Source organism: Gopherus flavomarginatus, chromosome 1, assembly GCF_025201925.1.
Source record: "Gopherus flavomarginatus isolate rGopFla2 chromosome 1, rGopFla2.mat.asm, whole genome shotgun sequence".
Classification (NCBI taxonomy): domain Eukaryota; kingdom Metazoa; phylum Chordata; order Testudines; family Testudinidae; genus Gopherus; species Gopherus flavomarginatus.
The window spans coordinates 69,258,698-69,281,861 of record NC_066617.1 but is presented as its reverse complement, the minus strand read 5'-3'; the positions used below and the strand labels follow the sequence as shown (position 1 = coordinate 69,281,861).

General features: G+C 42.8%; 1 protein-coding gene across 2 annotated transcripts in view; it reads right to left on the bottom strand.

Annotated features, from left to right (window-relative positions):
• NUP107 (nucleoporin 107) overlaps positions 1-22,892 on the bottom strand; it is a 46,001-nt gene extending 23,109 nt beyond the window's left edge. Inside the window, exons 1-11 of one of the 2 annotated variants that reach the window (XM_050923421.1) lie at positions 22,789-22,892; positions 17,131-17,216; positions 15,309-15,398; positions 14,774-14,889; positions 12,407-12,542; positions 11,633-11,736; positions 6,827-6,954; positions 4,106-4,154; positions 2,766-2,837; positions 2,131-2,219; positions 1,157-1,235 (exon numbers count right to left, since the gene is read on the bottom strand). In XM_050923421.1, coding sequence (XP_050779378.1) covers positions 1,157-1,235; positions 2,131-2,219; positions 2,766-2,837; positions 4,106-4,154; positions 6,827-6,954; positions 11,633-11,736; positions 12,407-12,542; positions 14,774-14,889; positions 15,309-15,398; positions 17,131-17,216; positions 22,789-22,796 — 957 coding nt within the window. In that variant the 5' untranslated portion in view covers positions 22,797-22,892. Of the gene's footprint in view, positions 1-1,156; positions 1,236-2,130; positions 2,220-2,765; positions 2,838-4,105; positions 4,155-6,826; positions 6,955-11,632; positions 11,737-12,406; positions 12,543-13,853; positions 14,150-14,773; positions 14,890-15,308; positions 15,399-17,130; positions 17,217-22,788 lie in introns of those variants that run through there. The other variant, XM_050923429.1, reaches the window with a different exon arrangement.
• Between the last annotated feature and the right edge of the window lie 272 nt (positions 22,893-23,164).

The following is a 23,164-nucleotide window of genomic DNA, read 5'->3' as shown; positions in this document are numbered from 1 at the left end:
TCCAACCTATTTTCTGCTTTCTTCAAAACACTGAAATTGCTCTTAATGCCACTAATCACCACCACCTCACCAATTCTCAAAGCCTATGCTCATCTTTCTTGAATTTGCCTCTGCATTTGATACAGTTGATTACTACTCCTTCCTGGACAGCACTCTCTTGGTTTTCAATACATGAGAAATAATAATGGGAGGAAACCAGAAGAGGATGGTAGCACCCAGAGGCTCCAAACAGAATGGGGGTTTCATTGTGCTAAGTGCAGTACAAAAAGTGTGTCTTAGAGAGCTTACAAATAGTGCTTCACATCCAATTCAAACAAACATTTTGTTCTTACTTTTAGGTCCTTACACCACACAGCCCAAATCTAAATTTGACATGGCCTTCTTTCATATTCACCACTGTTTTTCTCCACTCTTCCAATGATGTCAACCTTGATACCCCATTTATTACCTTGCTCCATAAGCATCTGTCCCTTACATTTGGCATGCCCTCCCCAAATCAGTTCATCAAGCTAACCTCTTTTGTCACACAAATTATTCTTGTAAGGTTTTCGGAAGTGAGGTTTTAAGTGAAGGGCCAAAGGTAACTAAAATTAAAAAATTAATTTTAAAAAGGGAATCAGAAAGGCACTTGCACAACAACATGATGGTTTGAGTAATCATGTTATTTATTGCCACTTGTCATTAATCCATTTTATCCTCCTTTATCCTTGTTAATTTATGATTTTCACATGTAGTATCAAGTTAAATCAAGATAATTTGCTCTTCTGGGTAAGGATACTGTTTGTTTTGAAGCACCTAACATTTTGGAGCACTTAAAAAAAAAAAGTACCAATAAAGCCACTCATCTCCATGAATAGCTAAGAAGCACTTCTGCTGAAAGAAAGGGGAAGGTGGAAAGAAAAACAAAATCCATGATGGACTAAAGTCGGATGCCCAGAACAATAAAGACAGTGTACATAATTTTCCCAGATGGTCAGGGCTGTTATCATGAAAATGAAAACAAATAAATAAAATCTACTGCAGGAGTTATTCCATTTTTAAGACTCAGCTCCTGAACTTTTGGGGAAGTTGTGCTGGGTAGGAAAAAAATATACTAATTACCCCAAAAATCCAATTTACACCTACCATGAAGCCAAACATTTTAAATTATACTTACTAGTTCAGTTACCAGGGGACGAGTACTTCCAATGTATGTGCTGAACTGTCGCTGCTTCAAAATATGTAGAGTGTTCTCCCTAAAAGCAATGAGAAGTGTTCTCTTTAAAGAAACATTTAAGATATCAATTTTTTTTTTCCAAGATGGCACATCAAAACAAAGTAATGGATACTTTGATTCTTCATAACATGGGTTCTCAGTGTATCAATTTCTACAGTTTCCTTTGAGACCTGTCAGCTATAATTCTGTTGTGTAAATATAATTCAGCTAAAAACATGAAAGAAAACCACCAACTGATATATGATCAAATTCACCTCGACTTGTTTCATTCATCCAAATAATGGAATCATTTCAGTGTGGTAAACTAGACTGTATATTAAAATTCTGAAGTCAGTCTAGCACACTCAGTTCACTTCAGGATTCCAGAACGTATCATTGGTCAAAGTCTGATTTAAAATCCATGTGGGATTTGGTATTTTCTGACCTGAACTCATTGCTGAGAATGAATACGACAAGAACTACGGTTGCCAAGGCGTTATAGACAGAGTAACAGCAACAGGAATTTGAGCAAAGAAATAATAAGGGACAGATCATTGTATTAACACACACTATTTAATCCATCTCAAGTAATAAAATTACTGTCAGGTAGCTACCTATTAATTATGTCTATTTTGGTAATACTTAATGACCTCAAATAGTGATTAAGGTACTATTGCACTAGGCATTGGATAAAGAAATGCACTGAATTCTCTTTTTTGGGAAGTCACCGTGTCAACAGCTGACCAAAAAACATCCTTAGCTTTTAAAAAGCTGGCAACTCCTTTCAGTTTCTTTTTTAATTCTTAGAGGTTTTTTTAAAAACTAACAGCAAGTTGTTAAAACAGCTTTATCATCCAGTTTGCTTTAATACTTGTAGGAAGCATGCAGTGTAGATAAACTTCTGCATGACCCTTAATGATGATTCAGTAACTTACCAATATACAGATTTTGCATAGAACTCAATGTTGTCAGAGAAATCTCCAATTTCATCCTTGGCAATGCTCTCTAACCAATCTACCACCAGCTGGAATATAAAATTAGGCTGTTTTTAAAAACACTCCTGTTACAAATATTATACCAGCCTCCCAGCCCAATCCTAGCCCATTCATGATCTGTGTATCCTAAAATGTATATACGTCTCTAGATTACTGCACCCATATCTCTCAAGTAACCAAGCATGACTGATTGTGTGTTCAATCCCCGCTTTTGTTAGCCATTCATGTTACAATACTGATTAGCAGCTTATTTTGCTCCATATGTTGGCTAGTAAAGGAGAGGCCAGATGAAGATAGCTCTAAAGACTCCTAATCCTCTGCCCTTTTCATACTAACTTCAAGAACATATCTGGCCTCCAGCAATGCAGAAACTAAGAAACTTTTGCCTTCACAAAAAGAACCATGCATGCAATCTCTAATGAGGTTATATAACCCAGGAAACCCATTTTAGAGAAATACATAGTGCTAGAAGCAGTTTAATATACTCTACATAGCATTTGCTACAGATTATAATGGAGTATAACAAGTATCTAAAGCTTGTTAGCTTATCTACTCCTATATCTTTAAAATCATACCTGGCTTTGTCGAACTAATGAGTCTTTCTGAAACAAGATGCCTACAGCCGTCTTTTCACTAGCATTTAGAACCTATTTAAGAAAGAGCTTTTATTTTTTAATAAAGAAATAAACAGAGTATCAGAATGTAAATCGCAAAAACAAGAGAATTCAGGGAAGACCAATTAATATCATATCCACTGACCTTCTACAAGTTTTATGTTGGTAGCTTAGAAAAAAATTATGCATTATATCAAGATATGAAAGTATATCTGTTCTACACCATAAAATAAAATTACGTTTAAACATGAGATTGCAGAATCAGTCCATAGGTGACATGTTACAAATTAGATAATGATAGCAGATACTGGTATACTTTGGATCCCAGTCAGGTTATTCAAGTATTTATTTTAGATTTATATGAAAATAAAAATGGGCACTAACTCAAGATTCTAAGTGCCCTTGCTATAAATTACAAAATGAAAAATTGGTCAACACAACACAATATTCTCCCTTTGCCAGACACATCTAACTCTCATTAAACCCTCACCAAAAATAGGAGAAAGAGGCTCTTGCTAAAACCTGGAGGATTTTTTTTGGGGGGGGGGGGGCGGGGCGGGAGTGTGGAGCAGGGCAAAGGGGGTTGATTTTTGGTAGAGTTAAATTTAGAAATATTGACAGGCTTCTCCTCCTCAACTAAAGCAGTACTAGTTGGAGATATCTTATGACAAAGACTATCTGTAGTTCGCATTTTACAAGAAAAGTTACCCCTCTTCCTCTTTAACCTTCCTAAATATACTCTACCAGCACAGGCTGCAAACACTGCTTTGTATTAAAAAGAGCAAAGAGAGAAATAGACCAAGAAAGCTTTTCAAAACTCTTCAGTCTGCATTCATAAGAGAAATCAGGATGACAAGACGCTAAACATCCCTAGGCCTCCTAGATCATTCAAATTTGTTCCATCTTCAAGTAATTCTCAACTCTTCACTATCCAATACGAACACCAATATCTGTGCCAGTGGAGCTTATAAGAAATGGACAGATAACCACTTAGAACAAACTTTCCAACTTTATATGGAGTGGTTATAGAGATACAATTTAATCATATTTTAAACCAATTCCCATGTTATTAATATTAAGAAATGAACATTTAATCTGATTAATTTTTCATAATTTATGCAGTCAGGTCTTTGATCTTAGACAATGAAAATCAAATCAATTTAATTTTTGTTTACAGTCAGTTTTACTTTCAAGTTTTGAATGGTGCAATACTTGGGTTGCAAACAATGAAGACAAGCGTATTTAGATTTAAAAGTTGTCCTAAAACAAAATAAAAAGGCTCTCTATAGCACAAAGCTTACCGTAATTTCAAACATTGTTTCATCTTCCAGGGCAGACTGTATTCTATCTCTAGAGACAAAAGTACAAAATTTTATTAATGGTTAATATGAAAAAAGTTAAAGTTATGTGTTTCCCACTGTAAGGCCTGGTCTACATTATGCGTTTAAACCGAATTTAGCAGCGTTAAACTGATTTAACCCTGCACCCGTCCACACAATGAAGCCCTTTATATCGATATAAAGGGCTCTTTAAACCGATTTCTGTACTCCTCCCCGACGAGGGGAGTAGCACTGAAATTGGTATTGCCATGTCGGATTAGGGTTAGCGTGGCTGCAAATCGATGGTATTGGCCTCCGGGTGGTATCCCACAGTGCACCATTGTGATCCCTCTGGAAAGCAATCTGAACTCGGATGCACTGGCCAAGTAGACAGGAAAAGCCCCGCGAACTTTTGAATTTAATTTCCTGTTTGCCCAGCGTGGAGCTCTGATAAGCACGAGTGGCGATGCAGTCCCAAATCCAAAAAGAGCTCCAGCACGGACCGTACGGGAAATACTGGATCTGATCGCTGTACGGAGAGACAAATCTGTTCTATCAGAGCTCCGTTACAGAAGACGAAATGCCAAAGCATTTGAAAAAATTTCCAGGCTATGATAGAGTCCACAGCACAGTGCTATGTGACAAGTGTAACGGAAAGCCAAAGAATCAAATGGACGCTCATGGAGGGAGGGAGGGGGTACTGAGGACTCCAGCTATCCCACAGTCCCCGCAGTGTTCAAAAAGCAATTGCATTCTTGGCTGAGCTCCCAATGCCTGAAGGGTCAAAAACATTTTCCCGGGTGTTTCAGGGTATATGTCATCAATTTACACCCTTCGCCCCCACCCCCAGAAAGAAAAGGGAAAAAAAAAACATTTCTCGCCTTTTTTCCATGTTGCCCTATGTCTACTGCATGCTGCTGGTAGATGGGGTGCTGCAGCGCTGAACACCAGCATCCCCTTCCCGGTGGCAGACAGTACAATATGACTGCTATCCATCGTCATCATCAGGCTGTGAATGCTCCTGGCTGGCCTCGGTGAGGTCAGCTGAGGGCGCCTGGGTAAAAATGGGAATGACTCCCGGTCATTCCCGGCAGATGGTACAGAACGGCTGGTAACCGTCCTCATCATAGCAACTGGAGGCTAAGCTCTATTAGCCCCCTCCTTTCATGTCTAAAGAAAAGATTCTGTACTGCCTGGACTATCATAGCAGCTGGAGGCTTCCTCCTCCTCATTTTATCTCACTAAAAAGCCAGTGTTTCTTATTCCTGCATTATTTATTACTTCATCACACAAATGGGGGGACACTGCAACGGTAGCCCAAGAGGGTTCGGGGAGGAGGGAAGCAACGGGTGGGGTTGTTGCAGGAGCACCTCCTAGAATGGCATGCAGCTCATCATTTCTGCGGGATCTCTGGGGCTCTGACATAGAGCAGCTGTGCTCTCTAGTTCTCTAGTACACTTGCCCCATATTCTAGGCAGGACTGACTATTTTTAGACAAAACATAAAGAAGGGAATGACCCGGGAAGTCACTCCCATTTTAGTCCATGCGCCCCTGGCCGACCTCAGCGAGGCCAGCCAGGAGCACCCATGACAGCAGCAGACGGTACAAAACGACTGATAACTGTCATCTCATCGCCAATTTACAATGGCAGATGGTGCAATAGGGATGGTAACCGTCTTTGCTACCATGCAAAGGCAAATGAATGCTGCTGTGTAGCACTGCAGTACCGCATCTGTCAGCAGCATCCAGTACACATAAGTGACAGTGACAAGGCAAAACGGGCTCCATGGTTGCCATGCTATGGCGTCTGCCAGGGCAATCCAGGGAAAAAGGGCGCGAAATGATTGTCTGCCGTTGCTTTCACAGAGGAAGGACTGAGTGACGACATTTACCCAGAATCACCCGCGACACTGTTTTTGCATTGGGATCTCAACCCAGAATTCCAATGGGTGGGGGAGACTGCGGGAACTATGGGATAGCTACGAGATAGCTACCCACAGTGCAACGCTCCAGAAATCGATGCTAGCCTCGGTACAGGACCACACTGCCAAATTAATGTGCTTAGTGTGGCTGCGTGCACTCGACTTTATACAATCTGTTTTACAAAAATGATTTATGTAAAATCAGAATAATCCCGTAATGTAGACATACCCTAAGTCTTCCCTACAACTACAAATGAAAAGACGACGACACTCACTGGGCAGGTCTTCACTACCCGCCAGATCGGTGGGTAGTGATCAATCTATCGGAGATCAATTTATCGTGTCTAGTGTAGACGTGATAAGTCGATCCCCGATCACTGTGCTGTCGACTCCGGAACACCACCACTGCCAAGAGGCAGAAGCAGAGTTGACGGGGGAGCAGCGGTAGTCGATCCTGCTCCGTGAGGACACGAGGTAAGTCGATCTAAGATACGTCGACTTCAGCTACACTATTCTCGTAGCTGAAGTTGCGTATCTTAGATCGATTCCTCCCTTCCCCCCCAGTGTAGACCAGGGCACTGATAGATCTAGCATTCATGTTTATTACCTATGCAATGACAAGTCAATTGTGACTCTTATGAACATTTATGCAGTATGTTTACACTAAGCAAAGCTGCTTAACTATTTTTCCTTGCAGAATATAAATCTGGTCGTCTGTATATCTAAGTGACTAACTCATTGCAAAAGTAAAACCAACATACTTTAAAAAAAAAAAACTACCTGTAAAGTGAGGACAGTAGTCTCCAGGTTACCATCTCTTGCTTGAGAAGCCACAAAACACTAGCAGTCTTTGAAAATTTCTGCTGTCCAGGAGTCGCTCGGTAAACTATTTTCCCCAGTATATTCACCTGATGTAAATAATGATATACAGTACGTTATCCGTTTTCTATTGTGTGTCAAGCAATTTTTGCATTACCCTGAGTACTGTCTGTTAGCTAAGATAGATCTTAAAATAAGCAAGCCCCTTTCATTTCATTAGTTAGGAGCAGAAGCACTAATGTTATAGCTACAGTACAGAGCTTGCAGCTGTGCTGCTGTAGCACTACTGATGCAGATGATCTAAGCCAACAGGAGAGCACCCTCCTGCCATGAGCAGTGGTAGCTATAATCAGAAGAAGCTCTCCCACTGACACAGTGCTGTCCACACTGGCGATAAGGTCAGTGTAACTTATATCACTCAGGGAGTAGCTTAATCACATCCTTGAGAAACATATCTTAGGTCAGTATAAGATGAAGTGTACGCATGGCCTAAGCCTATCCTCAACTGCCTGAACAATTGCAAATAGTCAGTTCTAAGCACCATGACTCATTAACTGAAATGAAACGTACTAAGTCCTTGTTACGAGCTGCATGAAACACTTATGGGGCCACATGTAAAACAAGACCTAATAGAATCTGCCTAGAAATGTGTTTGTACGTGCAGACGAGAACAGAGGCAAAAAAAAGGCAAGGAAGCCAAGATCTAACCCGTGAGCATAGTGTGACCCTGGGAAAAGCTAAAGAGCACTTTTGGGTCTCATGTTGCAGGGCTCTACTGGGAATGCACTGGTGAAAGCAGCAGCATGTCAGGTCACCGCTCCCAGGAGCTAGTGCCCCATGCTGTTACCAACTCCGGCATGGCTGCATCGCCCCCAGCTCTGCCCACTGGCAGCTGTCCCTGGTCATGCTAGTGCATGCGAGCAGCACGTACACCACCAGACAGGAGAAGCAGGCGCTGCATGGAAGGGACTTGTGTCTGGGGGCCTACGAGCCGCTCGCACACACTAGCACGACCAGGGACAGATGCTGGTGGGGCTGGTGCCCACCCCAGTGGGTGGGGCTGGGGCAGTACAGCAACGCCAGAGGAGCTGCCAGTGCAGGGTGCTGGCTCTCAGGAACAGCGTCCTAACATGCTGCTGCTTTCACCGCTGCAGGTCCTGGTAGAGCCCTGCAGCTTCACGGATACCAATTTATATCCGTAGATACAAATTTTCTATCTACACAGGGCTCTACCAGTTTCCAAAAAGAAATTGTAAGCTTGTCTTCCTGTTGAACCAAGATGGAGCAAATTATGGTGATGCTTGAATAAAGATGGATAAAGGAATTTAAAACAAGACCTGGAGGCTTCACAAAAGGAAATAAAGCAGGATCTGGAGAATTCTCAGAAAGGGCTGAGGGTTGACCTGCAGGTGACGGTCAAATCTCTGTTGGAGCAAGAACTTCAGTGTCCAGACAGGTTGTGAAGCCCAGCTGCAAAGCTCCAGGCTGGAATGGCAAAACAGATCATAGTGGTGACCAGCAACCTGACTGCCACAGATCAGAAGTCTTTCCATGAAATCATGGAGACCAAGTAAGCTTTAGCCCACTTGGAAAATTCAGCTCCAGAAGGAAAACAAAGTGCGTCAGATGACAGTGGAAGGCAGCTGTCTGGATGAGGAATTGAGCCAGCCAAAGGACTTGGGTAAAACTGGACATTCACAACACTTTCCTACCCAATTTGTAAATCAGAGGCCCAGAGAGGAGAGGTCCAGCTGTCCCAGCTCCAGTGATGCAAAAACTCATTACCTTTGAGGGAATGACTCCATGTGAGGCTTATGTGGTTCACTTCAACATTATACATCAAAGTAATAGCTGGGAAGAGGGAAAGAAAAGAGAAGTACTAGCTGCCAATTTGAGTGCTCAAACTTTGATTATGCAGAACTTAACCCAGAAAATAGTTATCCAGAACTGGTACAAGTCCTTGACATGCAGTTTGGCGTTAGCCATCAAGCTGCGCTGGCCAGGGCACAGATAAGAGCTAGGACAGGGAAAGAAGAAACCCCACCTGACCTAGAAGAGGACCAGCAGAGACTTGTGTTCTTGGCATACCAAGATACCAATGAGGCCCTCCAGGACAAATTGGTGATGGACCAGTTAGATGCTCAGCTGGACTTGGATTTGCAGAGCAAGTGAAATTTGCCACAGAACTTGAATCTTTCCTTGCAGCAATGCATGCTAGCTAAGAGGAAACAACCACTAGCGAGGAAGACAGAAGCTGATTGCCATGTGTCCTGTAATCACAGCTCTGTGAAAGAGGGGATTCTAATCTGGTTCATGATTTTAGTGAGCGACTAGAAACAGTGATAAATTTGGTTTCTAAAAGAAGAGAAACTGACAATGACACAAAAATTAAAGGAAACAGTTCAGTTTAATGCTGGTAATGTTTTAAAACTAGACACACAAACACAGAAAGTTGCTATAAAATTAACACCGGGCAAGACAGACTGTTGGAAGTGTCTCGTGAAAGCCTCTCGTTGTTCAGGAAATAGGAGTACAGCAAGGTGATGGGGATAAAGTTTCATGGAGGAGTAAGGATTAGCCTCACAGTTTTTGGTCAGATATGGGAAATTACACAAACAGTAACTGGAGTCTGGCTAGTGTGTGTAATAGGATCCATAAATCAAGCACATCGGTGACTGATGCTGGCTCAAACAAAGTTATTAAACCAGATGTTTTTAAAAGGCTAGGGAATCGAGGCTCCAACACTGAACCACCTAACCAGTCTTAATGGAGACAGTGATGGGGGCAAGAGCATCCATCCAAAAACAGGACTTTGGACCTCGAGCAAGAAGTCTGGGTGGCAGAAACAGTGGATGAGCTTGGATTTCATTAGGGTTAGTAACGGTAATGGTGTAATCAATGCCAGGAAAGAAGTCTTACAAATTCCCTTTCACGATATGGCCGAGGTCAGACTAATGTCTTGTAGACAATTGTTTTGCAGTGACTGAACTATCCAGCCTCTAGAGGTAGAAATCATTTTAACAGCTGTATCAGTGGCTCCCGAACTGTGGGTGATGACCCCATCACCAAGTGAGGAGGAGAGTGGGTGGAGTTGGGGGTGAAACCCGGTTTGGTTTTTTTTTGGTTTTTTTTTTTTTTTGAGTTAAAACCTCATTCAAACCAATGTGTTAATGCACCCTTCACTTAAAATAGCTCTGAGAAACACTTCCGGGGGCATACCTAAAATAAGGCCTAATAGAATTAGCCCAGAAACTAGCACCAGGTGGATAGTGGGGGCATTCCACTGGGTGTTGTGAACAGGTGTGTGGGGGTGTATGAGAGAACACAGAAAGTGAGAACAGACAAGAACAGAGGCGCAAAGGCAAAAAAAGAAAAGAAGCCAAGTATTAGCCATGAGCACTGTGACACAGGGAAACAAAACCTAGATGCAGCTACTACAAGGTAGATAAATAACTGGTTGGAAAACCATTCCCAGAGAGAGTAGTTATGAGTGATTCACAGACAAGTTGGAAGGTCATATTGAATGGAATCCCACAGGGATCAGTGCTGTGTCCGGTAGTGCTCAATATTTTCATCAATTATTTAAATAATGGCCTAGAGAGTACACTTATAAAGTATACTTATCAAGTTTGAGGACGATACCAAACCAGGGGGAAGAAGGGGTGTTACAAGTACTCTGGAGGATAAGATTAAAATTCAAAATGATCTGGATAAATTGGAGAAATGGCCTGAAGTAAATAGGATGAAATTCAATAAGGACAAATGCAAAGTACTCCATTTAAGAAGGAACAATCAGTTGCACACATGCAAAATGGGAAATGACTGCCTAGGAAGGAGTACTGCAGAAAGGGATCTGGGGGTGATAGTGGATCACAAGCTAAATGAGAGTCAACAGTGTAACACTTGCCAAAAAATGAGAGCAAACATTCTGGGATGTATCAGCAGGAGTGTTGTAAGCAAGACACAAGAACTAATTATTTTGTTCTACTCCACAGTGATTAGGCCTCAACTGGAGTAGTGTGTCCAGTTCTGGGCACTACATTTCAGGAAGGATGTGGACACATTGGAGAAAGTCCAGAGAAAAGCAACAAAAATGATTAAAGGTCCAGAAAATGACCTATGATGAAAGATTGAAATAACTGGGTTTGTTTAGTCTAGAGAAGACTCAAGGGGGATATGTTAACAGTTTTCAAATCCATAAAAGGTTGTTAGCAAGGAACAGGGAGAAAAATTGTTCTCATTAACCCCAGGGATAGGACAAAAAGCAATTGGCTTAAACTGCAGCAAGGGAGGTTTAGGCTCGATATTAGGAAAAACTTCCTGTCAGGGTGGTTACGCAATTAAATAAATTGCTTAGACAGGCCGTGGAATTTCCATCAACGGAGGTTTTTAAGAGGTTAGACAAGCACCTGTCAGGTATGGTCTAGATAATGTTTGAGTGGATTAAAAGACCTCTTGAGGACCCTTCTAGTCTTATGAATCTATGACTACTCTATAACCCTGGGAAAAGCTACAGAGCGCTTTTAGGTCTGGTGTTGGCTAAAAAGGCCTGGGGTTGCAAGCTAAGAAACTGCTCCTTTTGTTTTTGGTTCTCGTGCTCAGAGGAGCAGGATTTTGTACATTACTTGTAAATAAACAAAATGCCCAACTCCTTCCAAATGTAAAATTTAACTAGCAGTTCTGGTCGGAAAGGAAAAACATCCCTAGTTTCAGCAACACAACCTCTTATGAAAGGAAATACAATGTGAAATTTTTACAATAATTTACCTGGTTATTACAAGTATTCTCATACTCTTCTACAAGTTCAAAAATGGTAGTTGAAGTGTGCTTCAAAAACGAATGCAGAAAATCTGAATACATACTCATAGTAGCTAGAACACATTAAAGAAAAAAAAGAGTCATGATAGCATGCCATACTTTGAAAACTGAACACACAGAAATTCTCCTGATAACAGATAAATTTATATTCGACATTTTCAAGAACTATACAAAGTACTATTTTTCAATAGTACGCGTTTTAAGTTTGAAGGCCAGCCTAAATAATTTCAATTTCAATAAAATCTCATTGGCAGCTCTTCTTTGGCACAGTCATGATGAAAATAAAATGCAGACACTTACATGAACTATGCACACGCTGCAGAATGTCATGAAAACTTACCACTGCAACTAAGAAAGTGAATTACGTAAGGACACAGCAATTATACCACATCTTTTGCTATAGAGCTGGTTGTATGAGAGAGCTTTAAAAATACACCAAAAGTGCCTAGCTCCATAAGATGCAGCTGTTCTACACCTTACATCTCTAGGACTGACAGACTATTTGTGACTCCATGTTCTAAAGAAGTCTCTTTTCTCTCAATGATTAACTCACAAAGTATCGTCTCCAGACAGCAAGTAGAAGGGGGTGGGGGTGAGGAGAAGAGTCAGGAAAGGACATTCTGGAAAAACATTACAATAAGGAAGTGGAACATACATCTAAGAATTGCACAAAATAATAATTGTTTCATTTTATTTTGTTGTGAAAGCTCAAAGTCATCTCACCAGCTTCTCCGGGATCATCCTCACGCAAGAGAACAGCACTCATGGTGACATCTTCTGTCACATTGGACAAGTCTAGGTTTGTGTACATTCCTGTATGCTGAGGTGTGAGTGCAGCTGTCCAATTGCTGTCATCCAACTAAAACACAAACACAGAACAACATAGGGAAAAATAAAGGCAATTTTAAACTGTCAGGAGCTTTCAAGCTTCTTCATTCTATGATTATTTCTTATGGATACAAGCAAAGTACGTCTAGACATTAAAAATGACTCAGCTTTTAGATACGACAGATTTGCCTTTAAAAAGGTACAAGTCTGGATGTATATGATTTTCTAATGTAATGGGAAGGATGAAAAATTTCACTCACTCTTAAACTACATATCCTCCTCTCTCCCTAAACTGTATTATGTCAAACCGTAACTTGGACTGAAGTTTTAAATTGTCCGAAATGGGTGAAAACAGCAGAATAATTTTAACCTACAAGCACGTTGAGAGAGAGAGAGAGAGAGAGAGAGAGAGAGAGAGAGAGAGAGAGAGAGAGAGAGAGAGAGAGCGCGCGCGCGCGCAGAGCAGAGCCAAAAATTGACATAAACCAGTTTGAATTAAAATTGTTCATTAGGACTTTTCAAGGCTTCAGGTGAGGTTATGATAAAAGGTATGTTTTAGGAACAGCAACAAAATGAGACAGGGTACAAACCAGAGGTGCGGATTAATTCATGCAATTAACTCAAAATAATCACAATTAAAAAATTAATCACAATTGCAACTTTAATCACATTTAAATAAAATACCAATTGAAACGTATTAAATATTTGTGGATGTTTTTCTACATTTTCAAATATACTGATTTAAGTTACAACACAGTATACAAAGTGCAGATTGCTCACTTTATATTATTTTTATTACAAATATTTGTATTGTAAAAATGTTAAACAAAAATAGTATTTTAATAATATTTTGTGATGCTGGCTACAATAGTGCCATGTGAACACCTGTTCTAACTTTCAGGTGACATTGTAAACAAAAAGCGGCATTATCTCCTGCAAATGTAAACAAACTTGTTTGAGTGATTGCCTGAACAAGAAGTAGGCTCTAAAGTTTTACATTGTTTTGTTTTTGAATGCAGTTTTTTTTGTACATAATGCTACATCTGTAAGTTCAACTTTAATGACAAAGAGATTGGAGTACAGTACTTGTACTAGGTGAACTGAAAAATACAATTTCTTTTGTTTTTTTACAGTGCCAATATTTGTAATAAAGTGAGCACTACATACTTTGTATTCTGTGTTGTAATTGAAATCAATATATTTGAAAATGTAGAAAACATCCAAAAATATTTAAATGAATGGTGTATTCTATTATTGTTTAAGAGCGCAATTAATCATGATTATCTTTTTTTTTAATAGCTTGACAGCCCCAGTACAAACAAGGACTAAGGAAAATACTTACATTTGAAGGGACATGACGATCACTCTTTTTGGTTATTTCTGGGGGACCATGTGGTAACTTACCCAGATGAGCATAGCAGCAAGCCGGCTGAGAGTGACAGAGACTGGAGCTATCACCACCTCACAATGACAAGCATCCTAATAATCATCACCATGACTACCATCACCAACACTACACACTAGGTCCCACTGATTTGCCATTAGGTCTTTTCCCTGACCCTGAAGGATACTCTCACTGAACCAGTGAAGACAGGGAATCAGACATCATCATCTTCATGGCAGTATATTAAGCACCTCCTGAAATGTGAACATAGGTCCTTGCTGTTCTCCAACCTGTTTTTCAAATTCCATTCCCACATTATTCCTACTGCTTCTCTTCTCTCTTAGCCTTTTTGCCTTCTAGCCAAATGCAGAGGGAGGGATAAGACCTACTGGTTTTAAGTTTGACGGTCAGCCTAAATAATTTAGAAGACTGTTGTCTCATTTTTAAGAGACTTTGGTGAGTGGGAACTTATGCTTCAATCACTTTCAGTTGTGCATATTGAAAGCTTTCCCAGGCTGACCTTACATAATCAGTTTAATTCCCTGACTACAAACAATCCCTCCGTTCCTTTAACAGTTTAGTTGTAAATATGAAACATGTTTTGATGAGAAGTTTATATATCCAAAACATTTAGGGTTGTTTTGTTTAAAAAAATAAACTTTATATTTTTTGTGTTTAATTAAATACTAGTTATCCTAACGCAGCTTGATACAAAACATGAGCAAAAACATATTAATAAGCAAGCAACATTACCATTTTCTAATATTCAAAATGTACAATTAATAGGAATCTGAAAATATTAAGCAATGAAATAAAACCTTGTCATAAGGTTCATATGAGCGAAGAAGGGAGAGCAACATGCCCTATAATCTTCATACCATAGACAGATGGCCAAAGAATCCAGGAGTATGTGTAAATTGAGGCGATTTCCCTCCTGTTCCCAGGATGGTAGATATATCTAGCTGCTTTGTGGAACATCGTGTTTGTGAAGTAACTGAAAAGCAAAACAATATTTTTCTAAAAAGAAAGTTTAAAGCTATGGAGCTCTGTTGCCAAAAAAAAAAAAAAAAATCAGTAACTGAGATTGTAAATGTACTTATGAAGTCCTACATTCAGTTAACTAAGGAAAGAGCTTAACTGTTTCTCTCTCAAAGTTTAGGTAACATTATCTTTACTATTATCATATGGGCTTTGTCAGTATGCCTGTTGCTACACAGAAAGAAACATTGTCTCAGCCTTAACAAACTTTAAGACAATTACAGAATAAAGTCTTTGAGGTAAAATAGAATAGTGAGAAATAAAAATATAGAAAACAAAACATTTAATGTTATCACAAACTACAATTTACTATTCATGGAAGTGGAGAAGGAAGAGGGTGGGGCGCACGCAAATAAAAAATCCCAAACGACTTACCGGACTGGCGAAGCAATGACCCTGGAGTTCGGGGAACTATCTGGCCTCTTGATACTCCATTACCAAGACTGTCATCCAGGGATGCAAGAACTGGTGGACACGTTAAGAAAGAATGCCCTAAGCTCCATCTCAGGTCCATTACAAAACTATTGTGAGTGATTAATAATATACATGAACCATTGCTGCTAATAGCATCTTTAGAAATCCTTAAGATACCAAAAGGAATGTACATCTAGTCCACTAAATTTAACAGGGCTAAGAGACAGTCCCTGTTAGATAAACTTGAAATATTTGCCACAGACTTAATAGCTAGAGGACTAAGGTTAAACCTAACAACTTTAGGTAGATACTGAAGATGAGTGTGTGGATGGAGGGAGACTCACAGTGAGGAGTCTAGAAGAAACCCTCTGGGAAGTATTCCAGACCCACAGGTGCTGGGATTGAGGAGGGTATTAGTAGTATTACATTCTAGCCAAAGGCTGATGTATCTGCTTAATCTGAAATTCCACCCCTCACAGAAAGAAGAAAGAAAAGCTTTCTACATCTGCTCTCTAGCCACATAAGCCTGCTAGTTGCTTTGGAGAGGGTGGGGGAGAAGAATTCTCTTCTCCTCTACCTTTTCCTCAATTTGTTTTGTGGTTCCTCTTACTCAATACATAACTCCAGTGTGTGATTGCTTCTAGATTTGCCAAGCAGCATGAAACTCGCATGATTCCTGTCAATTTCCCTACTAGATTCCCTGCTGTTCTTCAGAATTCTGAACAGGACCAGCGTCTTGTTAGTTTTATTCTGTAGTTGCTTAGGACAGCTACCAGCAACAGACTCCCTTGCTCTCAGTTTTAGGAAAATATTACTGCATTAATTCACACATAGAAAATTGTTCTCTCAACCATAAAAACTATTTTTGAAAGTAAACCATTCAATTCTGCAGAAATTGATAACTTATGCCCATATACACTCTTGCAGAAGCTTCCCACCTGTCATGGATAAATTAATTATTCAATCCCTGATCTAAGCATAGTATGAAAATAGCCTAGATGATAAAACATATTTTGAAGTTTAAAACAAATGTAATGGAGGAGCTAGGGGAACTCTACAAGACAAAACACAAATTACTGCAAAACTGTCTTTCAATAAATATACAACTGTCTTTTAGTTTAGTCCTAAAGAATCACTTGGAAAAGTTCTGCTAAACAGGCAAGGTGGTGTAGTATGCTGCTAAATACACAATAATATTCATTTTCCAAATCAAACTAACCTGGATTTTCTAGTTTCACTGAGTTCTTGAAGGGAGACTTAACTGAGAACCAAGTCAAATTAAAAATAAAATATGGAGTCAAGATGTTCCAGGAGCTTCACACACCCCAAGCCACCCACCCACCCAATCTTTGTGCTTATAAAATCACATTTTTTAAAATATCCCTCCTCTTCCTCTATGAAATCCTACTGCGAGCATGAGGTAAAACTGAAGGACTACATAGGGGAAACAGTGAAACAAATTGCTGTTGAGTGCACAAGCAAATTAACTGAAAGAGTAGAAAAGTAAACTCTTTCAGTTATAGAAGTTACTTTTAAAACAGTAGGTATAAAGTTCTCAGAAATTAGATTTTTAACATATACTTCAATGAAATTTGTGACTTCAAATGTGCATGAAATTAAAGGAATACATTTTACAGTACTCTTCACCTGACAAGAATTCCATTTTTGGGAAGTCTTCATTTACTATACTCAAACCCACGAAAAGTTAACTGCTGCATTCAGCGATCACAATTTTTATACCCTTTAAAACAGGCAGAAAAAAACCTTGACAGAAAAAGGATACTAGAAACTCTTTTTTTAGCGCTCTGTTTCCGAGCAGGTCTGGTCACGTCTACATCTTGTGTGGATGACATCTCTCCAAATTCATTCCTACAAAATAGGAAAATAGTTGCTATAAGTAAACACATTCAGATTACATTTCCCAAAACAATGAGAACTGTAGCCAGTAACTTTATGGCACTAACTCAAAAATTCAATTAAAAAGAAAAAAAATCAAAAAATAAAAACTTTAAAATGGAACTCCAAATACTGATATCTATCCAGCAACAGCCTTTATTTAAAAAGTTCTTGTGGAGCACTTGATTCTCATAACGCTGTTGAGTCTGCAGTGTTTAAGCCAGGGTGGTCAAACTTATTGACTGTCCAAGCTGCATATGACAATCTTCAGAAGTCTGAAAGCCAAGGCACACCTGCTGGGGGTCAGGGCTTCAGCCCTGCAGGGAAGGGGATCTCAGGGCTTTAGCCCTATGGGAGGTGCTTCTCAGGGTTTGCGGCTTCAGCCCCATGGAAGGTGACTGTTGTGGCACAAGGTTTCAGCCCCGTGGTGGGGTTTGGGACTTCTGCCATATGGGGATGGAGGTCTCGGAGATTGAGCTCTGGAAGGTGAATGCGGGGCTTGGGGCTTCAGCCCCACTCCTGCTGAAGTCCCGAGCCCTGGAAGGTGCACCCCATGGGGCTGAACCCTAAGACCCCTCTTCCCCACTGGGCAGAAGCCAGAGGAAATGGGGGGGCACATGGGGGTCACATGCTCCCCCAGATTTGTGAAAGGGTCTGCTGTCCCTGCTCAGTCACATGGTGCCAACGCTGTACCCACTCCCTGAACAGCAGCTGCTAGAGCTGGCAAGCTGGAAGCTGAGGCCATGAGGAGAGGCAGCAGCAAACAGCTAGGAGCTGCAGGGGCACCTCTCTATAGAGCTAAAGCAGCAGCCCCACCCTGCAGTTCCCAGCAACTTGCTACTCCCTCTCTATGCAGAGCTAACACCTGGGAGCTGCAAGGAGGGGCCAATGAGGATAACAGGAGGGCATGGGCGGGGGAGACATGACTGGAGCTGCAGGGGGGGGCTGAACCTTTAAATTGTGCCCTTCCACTTCAGATGCTGATTAAGCTTTTGTGGGGCCCTGGGCCAGAGCATGTGGGGGCCCTTCCCCACCCCTTCCACCTGCAGTCCCCCTGCCTCTCCCCCCCCGAGAAATGGGTTTAGGGAGCGGGGGCTTGCCCCATCCAGCACTCCTGCTGGGGAACAGGGGAAGCCCCCGTGCCTCAACAGGAGCACCAGGCAGGTGGACAGAGCAGGGCAAGCTCCCCTGGGCCCTGATCCCACTGCCCAGCAGGAGTACCACACAGGTAGGCGGAGTGGGCTGGGGCACAAGGGCACCCCTGGACACTGGCCCCATTGGCCCAGTGGCTAATCTGCCACTGCCCCACTCTCAGCAGACACTAGTCATCTCTGGCAAGCACCCAGCCCCACCACCCCACTGCAGGACAAAAGCCCCAAGCTCTGTTCCACAGTCTGGTAGGCAGAGAAATGGGGGGGGGGATCCACGAGCTACACTTTAACTGTAAAAAAGCGGCAGAGGGCTTGTGAGCCACGGTTTGGCCACCCCTGGTTTAAGCCATTAGTCAGAGTACTTTGAGAAAGTTGTGCAGAAAGCCTTAACATGGCACATTTGTGCAAAGAATTTTTAAAATCTATTTCTTATGCAAATGTTCTATATAATATTTAGAGACACTACAGATGGAATACTAAGTAACTTTAATTGTTTTAGACTGTTTCCTCTTCAAAATGAATATATAATTTTTCTTAAACCCCACAAATCAGAAATTGAAACTAAGACCTGGTCTAAACTATAAAATTATTTGTGCGAATTATTCACACCACTGTGCAACATAGTTATACCAATGTAAGGGCTGGTGTACACAGCCCTATGTCAGCAGGACAATTTCTCATACCAACGTAACTACCACCTCCTGCAGCTTCTCACACCAACATAACTACCACCTCTCACAGAGGTGGAGGAGTTAAGCTAAGGGAGAGCAGCAGCCATGTCACTATAAATTTGTAGTGTAGACCTGCCCTAAGTTGCACTAAACCCTCTTTCTAATACTATTATAGGCAGATGCTAGTCTCTTTCATAGTCAAAATTAGACTGGCTATCCTCAGCAAAACGGAACAAATTTGCCTGAAATTCCAAATCTTGCTGATCTTACAGTATGGCAGTTTTTTTCTGGGTCAGTTTAAGCAAATCTGATGTATTCAAGAACTAGGAAGTTTAAAATAAAAAAAAATAGTGAAGTGATCTCACTTCTTGTATGTTTTCCTAGATATCTTAGTTCAAATACGTACAAGAAGTTGACCAGTGTTTTGGGGAGACAAAACACTTTCAGCAGAAATCTTGTGCAGTGCTTAACTCTACATAGGGTCCAAAATATCTCATGTGCATGGGGTTCCTAATCTACGTGGAAAACCGCCAAGGCTACAGAGCCCCAGAAGTCAATTTACATGCACTGGGTAGCATAGAGATTCACTTAGATTAACAGATTTTAAGGTCAGAACAGACTACCATCTAGTCTGAGGTCTTGTATAACATAGGCCCAAGAACCTCATCCAGTAACTTCTATTTGAGCTACTGTATATATTTTAGAAAAATACCCAGTTTTGATGTAAAGACTTCAAGAGATAGAGAATCCAGCATGTCCATGGATACGGTGTTCTATTGATTAGTTATCTTATTTCTAGCTGAAGCTAGAAAAACTCAGATTTACAACCACTGGATCTCATTGTACCTTCTTCTGACAGATTTAAGACCCATCATCAGATTATTCTTCCCTATATAGATATCTGTAGACCAGGGGTAGGCAATCTGCGGCATGCAAGCTGATTTTCAGTGGCACTCACACTGCCTGGATCCTGGCCACTGGTCGGGGGGGGAGGGGGGAGGGAAGGGGGCTCTGCATTTTAATTTAATTTTAAATGAAGCTTTTAAAAAAATTTTTAAAATATTATTTAATTTACACACAATAGTTTAGTTATATATTATAGACTAATATAAAGAGACCTTCTAAAAACATTAAAATGTATTACAGGCACACAAAACCTTAAATCAGAGTGAATAAATGAATACTCAGTTCACCACTTCTGAAAGGTTGCAGACTCCTGCTGTAGACCATGATTAAGTCACCTCTTTACCTTCTCCTAGATAAACTAGATTTAACTTCTTTAGCATCTCACTGTAAGGCAGATTTTCCAGCCCTGAAATTATTCTAGTAGCTCCTTTCAGAGTCCCTGATTTGCACAATACAGACCTGCATTCTTGGTCCTAAATGCATGACATTGCATTTATCTGTATTAAAACATATAACAAGATCTAATGCAGGGGTCTCAAACATGCGGCCTGCAGGCCGCATGCAGCCCGCAAAGTTATTTTCTGCGGTAGTGAGCTCCTCACAGTCACCCCCACACCATCTCCCAGCATTTACCTAGAGCGGCTGGGCCAGAGCCTAGCAGACTAGATGGTAGTCTGTTCTGACCTTAAAATCTGTTAATCTAAGTGAATCTCTATGCTACCCAGTGCATGTAAATTGACTTCTGGGGCTCTGTAGCCTTGGCGGTTTTCCACGTAGATTAGGAACCCCATGCACATGAGATATTTTGGACCCTATGTAGAGTTAAGCACTGCACAAGATTTCTGCTGAAAGTGTTTTGTCTCCCCAAAACACTGGTCAACTTCTTGTACGTATTTGAACTAAGATATCTAGGAAAACATACAAGAAGTGAGATCACTTCACTATTTTTTTTATTTTAAACTTCCTAGTTCTTGAATACATCAGATTTGCTTAAACTGACCCAGAAAAAAACTGCCATACTGTAAGATCAGCAAGATTTGGAATTTCAGGCAAATTTGTTCCGTTTTGCTGAGGATAGCCAGTCTAATTTTGACTATGAAAGAGACTAGCATCTGCCTATAATAGTATTAGAAAGAGGGTTTAGTGCAACTTAGGGCAGGTCTACACTACAAATTTATAGTGACATGGCTGCTGCTCTCCCTTAGCTTAACTGGACTAACTACCAGGAGCTTAGCTGCTTTGGGAAGTGGAAAGAAGGTGGTGGAAGAGAGGCACAGGGGCATGTGTTAATGTTACTTCAGGCACCGACCCCAGCAGCTTCCATTGGCTGCGGTTCCCCATTTCCGGCCAATGGGAGATGCTGGGGGGCGGTGCCTGAAACAACAGCAATACATGCTCCTGTACCCTTGCTCCCCCACCTTCCAACCACTTCCCAGAGCAGCACAGGCACAGCCTGCCCTGCCCTCAGTTCGCACTGGGCCAGAGCCTACCCCCTCAAGCCCCTCCTGCAGTCAACCCCCCTGCCCTGAGCCCCTTGCAACACCTGCACCCCATCACATCCCTCCTGCACCCCAACCCACTGCCCTGAGCCCCCTGCCACACCCCAACCCCCTGCTGTACCCTGAGCTCCTGCTGAGTAACCTGCTGCACCCTGCACCCCTCTTGCACACAACTCTCTTTCCTGAACTGCTTGCTGCACCCTGCACTCCTCCTGCACCCCAACCCCCTTCCTCAAGCCGCCTGCACACCCTGCACCCGACTCTCTGCCCTGAACCCCCTGCTGCACCCTAATCCCCTTCCTTGCACCCCACCACCCTCTGCCCTGAACCCACTGCCATACCCCACACCCCTCCTGCACCCCAACCCACTGCCGATTCCCTTGCCACACCCCTCATGCACCCCAATCCCCTGCTGACCCCCTGCTGCACCTTCACCCCTCCTGCACCCACCAACTCCCTGCCCTGAGCCCCTGCCACACCCCTCATCCCTCCTGCAACCCACCCCCCAACTCCCTGCCGTGAGCCCCTGCCGCACCCCTCATCCCTCCTGCACCCCTGGGGAAGAGATAGGGAAGGGGCGGGGCCTCATGAAAGGAATGGAGTGGGGGCGGGGCCGAGGTGTCAGTAATGCAGCCCTTGGGCCAATGTACTAGTCCTCATAGGGCCCTCGTGGTCATTTGAGTTTGAGACACCTGATCTAAAGGCTCGAAGTTGAAACTAGACCAGTTCAGACTAAAAACATCCCCCGTGTTAAAAGCGTGTGCACTAACTGACCATTACAACAATTTACCAGGGGTTACGGTGGAGACGGATATTTTCCCCCACAAAATTACTCTAGTTCAACCTGAGCAACTGGACTTGAGGCAGCAAGATTTATTTGGGAGAAGTCCCGTGGCCCGGCGCAGGTTACGCAGGAGGTCAGACCAGAGAGCACAACAGCCTTTTCTGGCTTTATAATCTGTTCCCGGGACCCCCCGGGGTCTGTGTAACTGATCTGTCCCCCACCGCCTGCCGTCGCTCCAGAGCCTCTCGGGGAAGTCTGCGCGGGGGGGAGAGCCGGTTCCCGCGGCGTTTCCATGGACACCTCCCCCGCACTGCTCCCCCGACGCAGAGGGCTCCGAAGGCGGCGCCGAGCCAGCAGGCGAGAGGGGAGGGCCGCGCTCGCCGGCTCTCGGGGGCTGTAACGCCTCAGGGGAGGCGGGAGAAGCGAAGCCACCGTGACAGCGGGGCGAGAAGACTGGGGGCCCCGATTGGGGCCTTGGCTCCCTTCGAGCCAGGCCCTCCCTCACCCCGGGCCCCGCTCGGCTGCCGCGCTCACCGCTCCATGGCCCGGGCCCGGCCGCCGCTTCACGCCGGACTCTCCAGCCCGCCCGGCCGCTTTCCGCCAGCGCCTGGGTCCTTTGAACCGGAAGTTGAACGAGACCGGATTTGCCGGGGAAGGAGCGAGGCTATATTGCGCATGCGCATAGCGGCTGCGCTGGGCTGTACGGTCGCGTTTGAGTTAGGAGGAGGAGGGCGGCGCGAGCGCCCAGGCCTTGCGCGCCCACCTCGAAGAGGCGCAGGGGGCTCCCCCTCCCCCTCCATCGCGCGCGTGGCGCTCGGGGGCTGCACACAAACGTTCCCGGGTGCGCGCGGCCGATGGCGGGGCTCTGCAGCGAGATCCACCCCTCGGAGGAGCCTGCGCGCACCCGGTG